General features: G+C 36.4%; 1 protein-coding gene across 2 annotated transcripts in view; it reads right to left on the reverse strand.

Moving 5' to 3' along the window:
• The window catches only part of LOC148941635 (uncharacterized), a 74,349-nt gene that overhangs the window by 53,322 nt on the left and 7,964 nt on the right, over nt 1-13,063 (reverse strand). The window contains exons 2-4 of one of the 2 annotated variants that reach the window (XM_089104041.1): nt 7,184-7,318; nt 3,624-4,118; nt 2,170-2,322 (exon numbers count right to left, since the gene is read on the reverse strand). In XM_089104041.1, coding sequence (XP_088960167.1) covers nt 2,170-2,322; nt 3,624-3,864 — 394 coding nt within the window. In that variant the 5' untranslated portion in view covers nt 3,865-4,118; nt 7,184-7,318. The remainder of the gene's footprint in view (nt 1-2,169; nt 2,323-3,623; nt 4,119-7,183; nt 7,319-13,063) is intronic. The other variant, XM_089104042.1, reaches the window with a different exon arrangement.

The raw sequence follows: 13,063 nt of genomic DNA on the forward strand, positions 1-13,063 counted from the left end.
GCTCAGCAGATACAAATACTTGTTGAAGTTCAAACTCAAAACGACCAGAAATTACTATATTTCATTTATAAGGAATAAATTAAACCCGAAACGAACAGAAATTAAAAAAACAATCATAGCAAAAAACATACAACAAGTAATAATATAAATGAATAAATAGATCTTAAAGCGAGTAATGCTTATTTTTATACTCCTGGCCTCCCCCAGGCCATTCAGCGTTTCCCCAGGTGGCGATAGGGGAACGTCCTACAGATACGTAGGGTACCTCCATAGGAGGCACGGACCAAGGGGAGACCATGTCCCTGGGGGTCCATAATAGAAACTGGGGCACCCCCGCCCGGGGTTATAGATACAGGCCGAGGAGGAAGAAGGCCTCTCAAATGTACACTCAAAAGGGCCCACTGGTTTGTCCACAAGTCCCATGAGTTACAAACCTTTTCCCAGTAATGAGTTAAATTGCATGGTGATGCAGAACACCATCGCGGGAAGATCTTCTATAGGTGGAAAATTGCGGCATGGCGTAAGATCCAGATCTATGGACAACGGCCTCTGTAAAGGGCCACCTTGACCCTTTCGGTGTACCTACAAGACTGGGGACCTTGCGGTCAACTCTATTCCCACTTAAGGAGTGGCAGCCCTCAAGGAAGTTATAGCCCAGTAAACGTCAAAGCACTCGCACGGGATTCTGACTAATGGACAATTCTTCTGGACTTGGTATTTTTTTACGGGCGTTTTCGGGCCGAAGAACCTCCTCCTAGCTAATTTATCTATTATGGGCTGCCTCCCCGTAGTAGCATAATATTTGTAGGCATGGATGTATAATGAATCGGAGGTAATAGGCTTGAGATTGTCTGTGCAGGATTTCTACTCCTGTTGATAGATGAGCATCGCCAAGTGCTGAAAATCATGTTGTGACCAACATGGGCCCAGGATTGCACAAACCCTCCATTCATGGAGGTCCCAGGGACTTCTTGCTGGCCGGTACTAAGCCGGCTTAAGCACTTCGGTGTAGACTTGAGAAGATATGTGATCCCCGTCCCGCACTGGTATCCGGGATCATTGCTTTTCCTGAGGCGAAAATAATTTCAATGATTTAAAGAACATGAAAATTGGAACTTGGAATGTTAGGACGTTAAAGAATGACTATCGTATCGACATTTTGACTGACGAATTCAGACGAGTCGAACAGGATTTATTAGGATTTTCAGATACTCATATCCCAGGAGTAGGAAGCATGAAATTAGGTGATATACAATTTGTTTACTCAGGCAGGAAGGATGGGGTACATAAACAGGGAGTGGGGCCCATGATGAATAAGGAAGCTGCTAAGTCGTGTTTGGGCTGGGAAGGTATTAATAATAGAATACTAATTGCTTATTTTATGACTAAAAAATTCAGAGTATCAGTTATAGTAGTATACGCCCCTGTAAAACCAACTGACGGAAATACTAGTGACGCAGATTAATTTTACTTACAGTTACAGGAGCAAATAGACAGGGTCCCAGGTAGAAATATGATGAAACTACTTGGAGATTTTAACGCCCAGGTCCGTAGAAATAGGGATAGATGGTATCCTAGCCTAGGTAAATTTGGTGTAGGAAAAGAAAACAGAAATGGATACAGACTTTTGCAATTTTGTAGGTATAAAAATCTAGTTATTACCAATACGGTGTTTGGTCAGAAAATGGTTCATATGTTAACATGTATACACATGATGGCAAGAAAACAAACCTTATTGATTATGTTATTCTAAACCGAAGACTGGCAGGATCAATACAGGATACTCGGGTATACAGGATTGGTGTTATTGATGTTAAAAGTAAAGATCACCATCTAGTAGTGTCATGCGTTAATTTAAAGCTGAAATATTGGAAGGGTAACCACCTCCCGGGACTTTATGATGTTGGTAGACTCCAGGATGAGAATTTGAGAGAAACTTTCCAGGAACAGTTGAATACTAAACTTGAGAGTTTAAAATTTGATAATGTAGAAGATGGTTGGAATAATTTTAGAAAAATAATTTGTGAAGTTGCTGAAGGTGTATTAGGGAAGAAAGCTAGAACTGCAGCTAAGAATATTGAGAAGGAAGAAAATCGTACGGCTCTGCAGACGCTCAAATATTAGCTACACTTTTCAAAAAAAAATATATGTATGGTTTATTCAACTTACTAACGCAGCAGACACCAAAACCATTAGCACAATAGCCGCTTGCTGTCCCACCCACTGTGGCACACTCTGCTGCTGTTAAACAGGTCCCGTTGTAAAAGTTGTTGGCAGTACACATTTCATTCAGAAAGCGCACAACGCTGAATATTGACAGGACTACAAAAAAAAATGTCGTTGGTTAATTTAGTATTATTTTTTGTTGTCATAGCGCAATTGATAATACTTATTCTTCTGATTCATAATTAATCTTCTAAATGATTCTTCTAGCAGCTTATTGTAAGTTTTAAATTTTCAATTATTTTCGTTAAGGGTATTTATTCATAGTAATTTCTGTGCGGCTTATGTTTGACCGTAATTTTCGAATTTTAATCATTTTAGTTTTTTTACTTGACAAACTTTTATTATGTGCTAATCCCAAAAGCATGTGTCGTGGATTTATTTTACAAAAGTTTAATTGTAACTTTATCTTAATGAACAGGTGATTGAAGGGAAATCGTATTAGATAAACAGCTGATTGTGTTGGATAAATAACTGAATACATTTGGAAAAATAGGTGGCTTATATAAGAGGAATGACATCATAAGATGTCGACGTATATGACGTCAATGTATTTTTTTTTACGTGCATAACGTCACTGTAATTGTTGATACCATGACTTCCATGACGCCTTTGTAATTTTTACGTGCATAACGTCATTGTAATTTTACTACATGACGTCATTTGCAAAAAACAAAATTAAGGCTCTTAACAATTTTTCTCAGACTTCTGACCTATCTAGATCGTTTTTTTTTGCGAAAATATCATATATAGCCTATATATATATACATACATATATATACATATATATATATATATATATATATATATATATATATATATATATATATATATATATATATATATATATATATATATATATATATATATATATATATATATATATATATATATATATATATATATATATATTTCCTCTTTAAGATAGAAAAATCCTTACGTTTTAGGTTAAACTCCGTTCTTTAGTTTCATGTAAAGAAAACTCATTTGTTTGGTTAAAATTCCAGTTGTAAAAATTTGTTCCCTATTTGCTTTATTGTGGAAAACAGAAGAGAAGGAGCACCAATTGGGGGTAGATTCTAAAAAAATATTTTTTTTTATCTTCAATTAAAAAAACCGAAAAAATTTATACCCCGAAACATCATGGTACCACTATTGAGGAGGACATCGTCACGACAACCCTATTGAATACTTCTTCATGCTACAATTACGTAGCATCAATTCTAAAGTCGTTAAAATTACGTCGGGTCAAAGAGTTTTATTCAGATCTCGATACATCACTATAAGTACGTCACTCACTACGATTCCGTGCATCACCTCTTACGCATGCACGTTTTTTGGAAATATCAATATTTTGTTTTAAATCTATAACCAATCAAAATAAAAAAAAAAATACTCACATTTTTTCTTTCTCACATCTTGATTATCCACATTTACTGTGGAATTGGCAAAATTTAAATTTCCAGAAACTCCTCCTTTCTCAATTCCATTATATGCCAATCCTACATTTATGGCACTATTTGTTCTCATTTCCATTTGTTCGCTGTCGTTTCCTGTTAATAAATTACCACAGTGGCCATCGGTGGCAATAAAAATAAGGGTGAATTGAATCAAAATGTGGAACATCATCAGTATTGACATTTTTTGTAACTCGTTGATTTTTCGTAGTCTTTACGTCTTCACACTAAGATTTATATCGAAAGCACGAATTTGGATGAAAAATGTATTATTTCGACGCTAGGTACAGTTTCACTAAAGAAGGACAAAATAATTTGGGAGTATACGCTTGTCCTAGCTATTTAATAAGGTAGATCATTGAGGTGTACTGTACATATGTCATCGTTTGTGACAAGACGCTTCATCAATACTGATTGAATAATTAGTACACCAACAATCTAAAAAAAAAGACTATGTTATACCGACGATTTTTGACATAATTTGAACAGTTTTTTAAATTTAAATGGCTATTTATTTTTCAAAAATTGTCTTTAAATAGGCTAGAAAAAATGAAAAATAATTTTATTAGACGGTAATTTTTCTAAAATTGGCTTTAAATTGGGTAGAAAAAATGAAAAATATTTTTTTTTAGACGGTACTCCCTTTCCATAAATAAGCAAAATGAAAACATAAAAATGTATAATAACAGATTCAACGTTTAGAGTGACAAGAGTAAATAAGATTTAAGTTAATTTAAGTTAAAGTTTGATTTAAGTTAAAATAAATCGAATATTTTCGGTTTGCGTCATTAGAGAATAAATGAGATTTAGAAAAGAAAACAATTTTGCTGGTATGTCCAGGTATGTACATTATGTAGATGTAAATTACATTTTTAATTTATCTATATATTACATATAGTTCCATGTTCATTATATATAATTATGTATATATATAATAAAATATCATATACAATATTTTCGCATAAAAAAGACGTATCAAGATACGTCAGAAGTCTGAGAAAATGGTTAAGGATCTTAATTTTGGTTCTTGCAAATGATGTCATGTAGTAAAATTACTATGACGTTATGCACGTAAAAACAAATACAGTGACATCATGTAAGTCATGGCATCAAAAATTACGCCGACGTTATGCACGTAAAAAAATACATTAACGCCATATACGTCGACATCTTATGACATTATATCTTTTATATAAGCCACCTAGTTTTCCAAATGTAGTCAGTTATTTATCCAACACAAGGTCTAAAGGAAGACACGAAAAAACGAAAATTTTCAGTTGCAGTTACAATAAATTACGATTCTGTGGAAACAACACCTAAACTATTAAATGTAATAAGATGTGAAAATCAACAACCTGGATCATCAATTACGACAACACCGATACGGGCAGCTAAAGAAAAGGTCGTTGCTAAAGTGTCTGAAGTAATCAAAATCCAAAAACCTATCCAAAATGAAAATGAACAGCAAAGACACGGGCGGTTAGAAGACATGTGAAAATGACAATTAGAGCGTATGAAAAATGACAATTAACAGCAAAAAACACGGGCGGTTAGAAGATATGCAAAAACGACAATTAGAGCAAATGAAAAATGAAAATGAACGGCAAAAAATACGGGCGGTTAGAAGATATGCGAAAACGACAATTAGAGTGTATAAAAAATGAAAATGAACAGCAAAAACATGGGTGGTTAGAAGATAAAAGAAAATGAGAAGTAGAGCGTGTCGAAAATAAAAATGAAGATCAAAGACGCACGTGATTAGAAGAACAGCGGTGTTGTAATCTTCGTTACCAACAAAGTTTGGCACAAAACCAAGTACATGTGTACAAAGATGCCATAACCTAAGTAAATGTAACATATAAATCTTTGGGACACTCCAACGTTGCTTGTATTCACTGTGGAGCCCTCCATTTTCCGGAGGAAAGAGTAAGAAACAAAGGTAATTCGTTTATAGATTGCTGCTTGCATGGTTGAATTGTACTTGAACTCGTGTTTGGCTCTAGATTCATTCATTATAAGCGATGATTGAACCATAAATAGTCGGAATATAGCTTTAAAATAGCTGGACAAATTTATCACAAAATCAATTTAGCGGCACATCCGTCACAAACTACTGAAGGTGGAATTGAGCTACCTTCATATGGTCAAATGTAACTTTAAGACCCCAATGAAGCTGTTGAGGAACGCCTCCCTCATCCTTTAAATTATGGGATCTCTCATAATCTAATGGATCTCTTGGAAGAAATATTGACAGATTCAAACGACTATGCCAAAGGATACGAAAGAATACGAGAAGTGAAGGATAATTCAAATCAACTTGCTGCTTCATTTGGACAACAGCCTCCAAACGTGCAGCTCATTTTTACTTTGTCAGATGGTGTCGATTATAGGCTGTTTAACCCTCCCGCATGTAATGAAGTATGCGCTGTGCTTAATCTTAATGCTGACCATAGTTTTCCACCAAATGAAACGGTTATAAAGCAGCGTGGCAAAAATCTTAACGAGAAAACTATTATTGTTGAAAACTACATAGGTGTTACACGACTTCTTTAAGACTTAGCCTCGAAAAAGGATGCATTCGTGAAAAAGTTATACTACCGTCATCATTCGTCGGATCAACACGCTACTTTGCTGAACATTTTGAAGATGCCTTGGCTATTATTTCTCACCTTGGACCCCCTTATTTCTTTATAACTGTGACTTGCAATCCTGATTGGCCTGAATTTAAAGAAGCAGCAAGTATTAAACTTGATGATAACTCCATTATAGAACAGTCCCCTCAAGATCGTCCCGATCTCATTACTCGAAATGGTAAACTGAAATTTGACGATATAATCAATGATATTCATAATAATCAGATGCTTGGAAAGGTGGCAGTATATTTGTATGCGATTGATAATAATAAAAACGTGGACAACCACACATGCATTTGCTATTGATCACGAGTCTTTAGGATCGAATCCATAATGCAGTTGAAATTGATTATCTTAATTCAGCTGAAATTCCAAATTCCAACAATCCATTATGAAGAGAATTAGTCTTAAAGTGGATGTTTCATAATCCCTGTGCGAATTTAAATCGAAATGTGAGTTTTATGATTAATAAAAATGGTAAATTTAAGTGGCGCTTCGGTTTTCCAAGGCAGTACAATTCAGTCACATCTCTAGCGGATGCTGAAAAACCAAAGTATCGACGTCGTTATGGTCCAAAATTGGACAAAATGAATAGAGAAGAATTTTCACATGACCATGCTGTTTATTGAAAAGATTCTAATGATCGCCGAATTAGTCGTGATAATCGTCATGTCGCCACATATAATCCTCATATGCTTAAAAAGTACCGATGCCGCATAAATGTCGAATATGTAGGAAAAGCTCTTAGAGAAAAATTTAAAAGTCATTTGGGGGAGGATTTCATTTTGCATTCAAGACGAAATAATTTATCTAAAGAACTTGCAGTAAAGCGTGCTTATTGTATTATTGCATCAAAGTTAAATACGATACCAATAGAAGGTCGAAATTTTATTTCTTGGGTGGAACGACGACCTGGGCAACATTGAGACCTATGAAAATGACCAAAGGTTGCAATTTCCAAATTCTAGTGAGTCAGCTGTTACTGGTGGTAGTATGTATCGGCTTCTGCAAGGAAAACAGCTTGAAATTGTTGACAATATTCTACTGGCTATCAATGAACCTAATTATTTTGGGAAAAAAATGTTTTTCATAGATGGACCAGGTGGCACCGGCAAAACATTTGTTTATAAGATACTGTATCATATTCTGTGCGGAAAAAATTACAAAGTACAATGTATGGCTTATGCTTTGGTGGAAAAATTTTAGTTGCTGGAGGTGATTTCCGACAGTATTTACCAGTTCAACCCCGAACTAACCGCAGTGAAACACTTGATTTATCAATAAAATAAAGTCATCCTTGGAAGAATTTCAAACATGTTTCTTTTGAAAAAAATATGGGGGCCGACCCTGAACAGGGAGCATTTGCAAAGTACATCCTCGAACTGGGAAATGGAACTAAAAATGAACTTAATGAAATTGAATTAACGGAAGATATAATTTCCAGTGACAATTTGATGGAGGGAGTATTTGGAAAATTTTTGTCTAAGCAAAATTTTGATTTAATGAAGGATTGAGTTATTTTAGCTTCAATCAACAAAGAAGTCAGTAAAATGAATGCTAAAATTGTCGATTGCCTTCCAGGAGAATACAAATCGTATAAAAGTTATGATTCTGTAAAAGATAAAGAAAAGAAGGAATTGAATCAGGGTTGCCACCGTCAGTAGGATTTTACTAGATATAGTAAAAAAAAATCTAGTAATTTTAGAGAGTCTAGTAAATTTCCCGAAATCTAGTAAAAAGTCATGACTTATCCATGAATTCAGGGAAAAAATTAGGGTCCATTCCTTACAAAATCTGATTTCGATTACGTTAGATATTATGGCTACTATTGCTCTCATTTTTAGGATTTCGTGTCAACCCTCGCGCTTAAAAATATCTACTTTTCTCTCGGCTTCTTCTTGATACTCGCTTTGGAAGGCAAACTCTTTAATATCAGGACTGGTATGCCGGCTGAATTTGTTTCCAGAAAATTTTCCCAGACTCTCAGACTTTTTCAATATATCTGAATTTTATGACCTGAAGATCATTGATAAATTTAAAGCCGGGCTTCACCAGCAGAATTTCCAGAATCCAAGATGCCAGACTATTGTTTGGCGTCTTCCATACACCGCATCTGGAATAAAAAGCCTATCGAGTAGTACATGGCCGCATGTGCAAATTTTTTTTTAAGTATATAGTAAAAACAGATGCGGTTTAGTAAATTTTTCTTCTCAGATTTAGTAAATTCTTCCAGGCCAGGGTGGCAAGACTGAATTGAATTTACTCCAGAATTTCTCAAATCAATTGACACAGCAGATTTACCACCACATGAATTAAAAATAAAGAGAAACACGATAGTTATGCTTTTGCGTAACTTCAATATTTCAGAAGGGATGTGTAATGGGAATTATTATTGTTACTGAATCATGTAACAACATAATTAAGGCAAATATAATTACTGGGGAAAAATCAGGAAAAAAAGTCCACATATCTCGAGTTACAGTGGACTCTAGTAAAGATCAACTTGGATGTACTGCTTAACAACATCAATTTCCACTTCGACCCGCATTTCCAATGACTATACATAAGTCGCAAGGCCTAGATTTTGAATTTGCTGGTGCCAACCTTAGTACTCCAGTTTTTAATCATGGAATGTTATACATTACATTTTGTCGTGCGAAAAGACAACTTTGCTTAAAAGCTCTGTTACCACCTAAAAATGAACGAATAACATATAATGAAGTATGGAAGGAAGCCCTGACAACTACCAACGGAACGTCTTATAGTTAGAGTTATATTTCTTTTCTGATCACCAATACCTGTCAGACCTTTGTTTAAAAAAACAAAGGTTTGGCTATATGTCTTTCATAATGACGAAAGACAAGCTGAGGTAGAACGAACTAAACAAATTGGAAGTGATAGCGATGATAACTAGGTCTTGGATTTAGGCATGAATAAGATCATCAACGCTTACAATACTTTTGAAAATCATAAATCTGGACTAGATAAATTATTGAAAGAAAAAGTTTTTGTCCCTCCGCTCTGATAATTAAAATAAACGAAGGTTCGGCGATATGTCTTTTATAATGACAAAACACAAGCCGAGGCAAAAGAAGAAGATTTTGCTCCACCACCTGGACAATTAAAAGAAACAAAGGTTCGGCGATATGTCTTTCATAATGACAAAAGACAAGGCGAGGTAAAAGTTAAAAGGTCCATTAAAAACGTAATTTTACAAAGGAACTACTTTTAATGTCTCCGAAGTGATAACATCAACTTTTAGGATCTAGTGAACTTTAAAACCAGCTGGGAAATTGTACTAATTCAGTGCCTTGAGCTATAATATATTCAGTGACCTTGGGGATTATTGCACAGGATTATTTCTGCTACGGATTATAATCTAAGGTAAACTTACTGATATGGACTAATTGCTTTGTTTGGATTATTAATACGGTAGCAACAACAGTGTTTCGAACAATTTTTTTTTAAGGGAAAGAAAAGGAAGGAAAGAAGGGAAAGAAAAAAGAAAAAGGAAAGAATGAAAAAGGATTATTTGGCAAATAAAACAGTTTAGTAGCCAAATTCTCATTATTTTTTCGCTGATTCAGTGACAGCCTGTGCAGAAGAGAGCGGGAACAAACACAAGAGCTGTATCTGTACCGGCGGGACATTGATGCTTAAACTGCTGGGGAAAAGCGATTTGGGTACTCGCACTTCCCACAGGTTTTGTTAGCTGTACCTTGTTAGCATTCATTCTGTGTAGTTCATTCAGCATTCATTCACCCAAGAAACGAGTGAATAGCCAAAAGTGATACGTATATGTTTGCGAATACTTTCTGGACCGGCGTTGAATGTGTTTAAGGACTTGAATTGTTAATTGTTTTGCCATCATTGGATACGATTGGACTTAATTTGGATAGATTATAAGCAAAAGAAAAATGTCAAAAATCAAGTATATATTTAGACCTTTTTTAAATTTCATTCAGCGCTCATTTAACTTCGAAGATATTCCCCATGAATCGGTTGTAAGCACTGCTATGAGATTTTTGATAAAGAATATGTCACACAAGCCGTAAAACTTATACGAGATCAATTAGATAAAGATGGAACCGTTTTGAAAGAGCATAGAAGCACAATAAATGTATCTGTTTTTGTAGAAGATGCGATTCACATGCTATGAAGGAATTGGACGATAAGGGTGATTTCCCTTTCAAATTCACTATTTATGATCCATCTGAGACTCCTTCCATATCTCACGATGTATTTACCTCATTAACATGCAAACTAAATGAATGTGGTGAAAAAATGAATGCATGGCTAGACTGATGCAATGCCATTTCTGTCACTAAAACGTAGCCTACTCCCAGCGAATCTCTAAGTATCCCGCTTCACGTAAAAGAAGCACCACACGAAATCTATAAATCGTGCCAAAAGCAGAAAGAATTTCTTGATTCCAATGGTGCATCCGGAAAAGTACAGAAGGTAGTTACAAAAAGCGATACGCTGGTGTTGTATGTTAGAACCGAGCATGATGCAGAAGCTATAGCTAATAGCTCAAAATCGAAGTCCGCGACTGTAGTTAAAGTCCATAAACCGAAATTCCTGGCAGTGGCTAAATTTGTCCCTGAAAATACGACAAACGAGGAGATTGAGTCTGCTATGGAAGGAATCCAAGAAGCGAAACGCTATGGTACTAGCAAGTCAGTTAAGTTAACATTCGGAGACAAAAAATCTCTTGAAAAAACACTGAAATACGACTTTTACGTCGGTTTCCGCCATATCAAGGTGGATCAATAAGTTGCCACCCCTCTGAGGTGTTTTAAATACCAAAGGTTTTAGCACTTGGAACAAGATTGCCCTAACAATGCGAAGTGTTCCAGATGCTACGGCGATCACGAAAACCCTAAAGACAATCCATGTGTCCGTGACAATAGATCTGCTAATTGCTCTGGAAAGCATCCATGTTATAGCTCGCAATGCCCGGTTTATGAAAGACAATTAGAGGCTAGTTCAAACAAACGTAAGCAATGAATGCAACTATTTCGCTTTATAGCAGAAATATATACGGGCACGCTCCACACAAGCTGTCTCTTTTAAAGTGATCTAGTAACCAAGCATAGCATAATATGCATTCAGGAACATTTGGTAACAGCCGATCATTCAGCAATCCTTGACGGATTTCCAGGAAAGGACTATTTTTTGCAGCCTGCTATCCGCAGCAGCTCAGTTGGAAGGCCGAGTGGTGGAATCTTGATCATTGCAGACTCCAATTTGCAATGCACGCTAATTGATTCATGCGATTATTTTTCTGTGATCAGAGTTCCTGGTCCAAATGGCTTTATAGTCATATCAGTGTACCTCCCTACAAATTATCGTGATGTCCTCTCAGAAAGGCGTTACACGAAGGCTTATGCGAGACTCGGGAGGTTGGCCGAACAATACAAGTCAGAAAAGATTATTATCTGTGGGGACTTCAACTGTCAGCTTCTAGATGATGATCGTTTTTTCACCATATTAAGGGGGTGTCTGTCAGACGCTATGTCCCCGGTTCCAATATCCCAGTCATTCACGTTTGTTCACAGTGCATCCCTGGCTACATCAGATATCCATCACTTTTTCGTGAATTTCCTACTTCCGACGGGGATTAAAGCCGTTGTTGACTCGGAACACAATTGTAGCGATCACCTTGGGATTAGCTTAATGGTACCATTTTCCACCTACAAGCGGTGCCCCGGGCGATCATGGTTTATCAAGAGTGAATGGCAAAGGATAGATCAGTCCTTGTACAAAGATATTCTTGACTCAACTCTTGCTAAAATCAAAGTACCGTTCCACATGCTTACTCATGGCCAAAATGAAGACAGACTAGCCCTGAACATCTTTTGCTCCGAAATTGTTCATTCGATGAAGCTTGCGGAATCTGCCGCTGTTCCAGTGGCAAAAGTGTACCCCAACACTCGTAAAAAGGGATGGGATAATCCAAATGTCAAGTTTGCCAAGAAGAGATCCAAGTTCTGGTTCGAATTGTGGAAGGACTGCGACAAACCCCGCTCTGGAGTAGTTTTTCAGTGCTTTCGACATGCCAAAAAAGAATTCAAACGTACTGTCGAGAATATGCAAGTCCAGCAAGTGGAGAAGTTGTCTTGTGATTGCAGGAGTGAACCAAGCATCTTATGGAAGCGATTCCAATCTAACAGGGCCGATGCTGATGTGTAAAGTCCCATTCCCGATGAAAGTTGGGTAAACCATTACAAGGACGTATTTGCGCCACCACCCGACGAGCTGGACTCCGTATATAAATCTGACTTAGATAGGCAATTAATCAGCGCAAAACTCCGTCGCACTGCTGTCATTATTTCCAAATGGCATACTGAGATAATAGTGAGGAAATTTATAATGAACTAGTCTCCAGGGCTCGATGAGATCACTTCGAGACACTTACAGCACGGCACAGAACTTCTACATGAGTAATTAGCCTTACTATTCCAAATGAGCATAGAGCAGGGACTCACACCTGCCAACTTTCATAGTTGCTGTATATCCAATATTCTGAAAAGGAATCGAGATCCCTTGCTTTGTAAAAGCTACAGACCAATCACAGTTTCATCGGTTATCAGCAAAGTATTTGAGAAGGTACTGTTGCCCCAAATTATGTCACACGCTCTAATGGGAGACAAACAACTTGGATTCAGAAATGGGTATGGCTGTGGAAACACCCATCGGCTACTAAGAAGAATAATGAGGTCTACATCTTTAGTTAAAAAGCCACTC

This window comes from Artemia sp. Qi Xiang Cuo, chromosome 18 (assembly GCF_049724085.1).
Source record: "Artemia sp. Qi Xiang Cuo chromosome 18, ASM4972408v1, whole genome shotgun sequence".
Classification (NCBI taxonomy): domain Eukaryota; kingdom Metazoa; phylum Arthropoda; class Branchiopoda; order Anostraca; family Artemiidae; genus Artemia; species Artemia sp. Qi Xiang Cuo.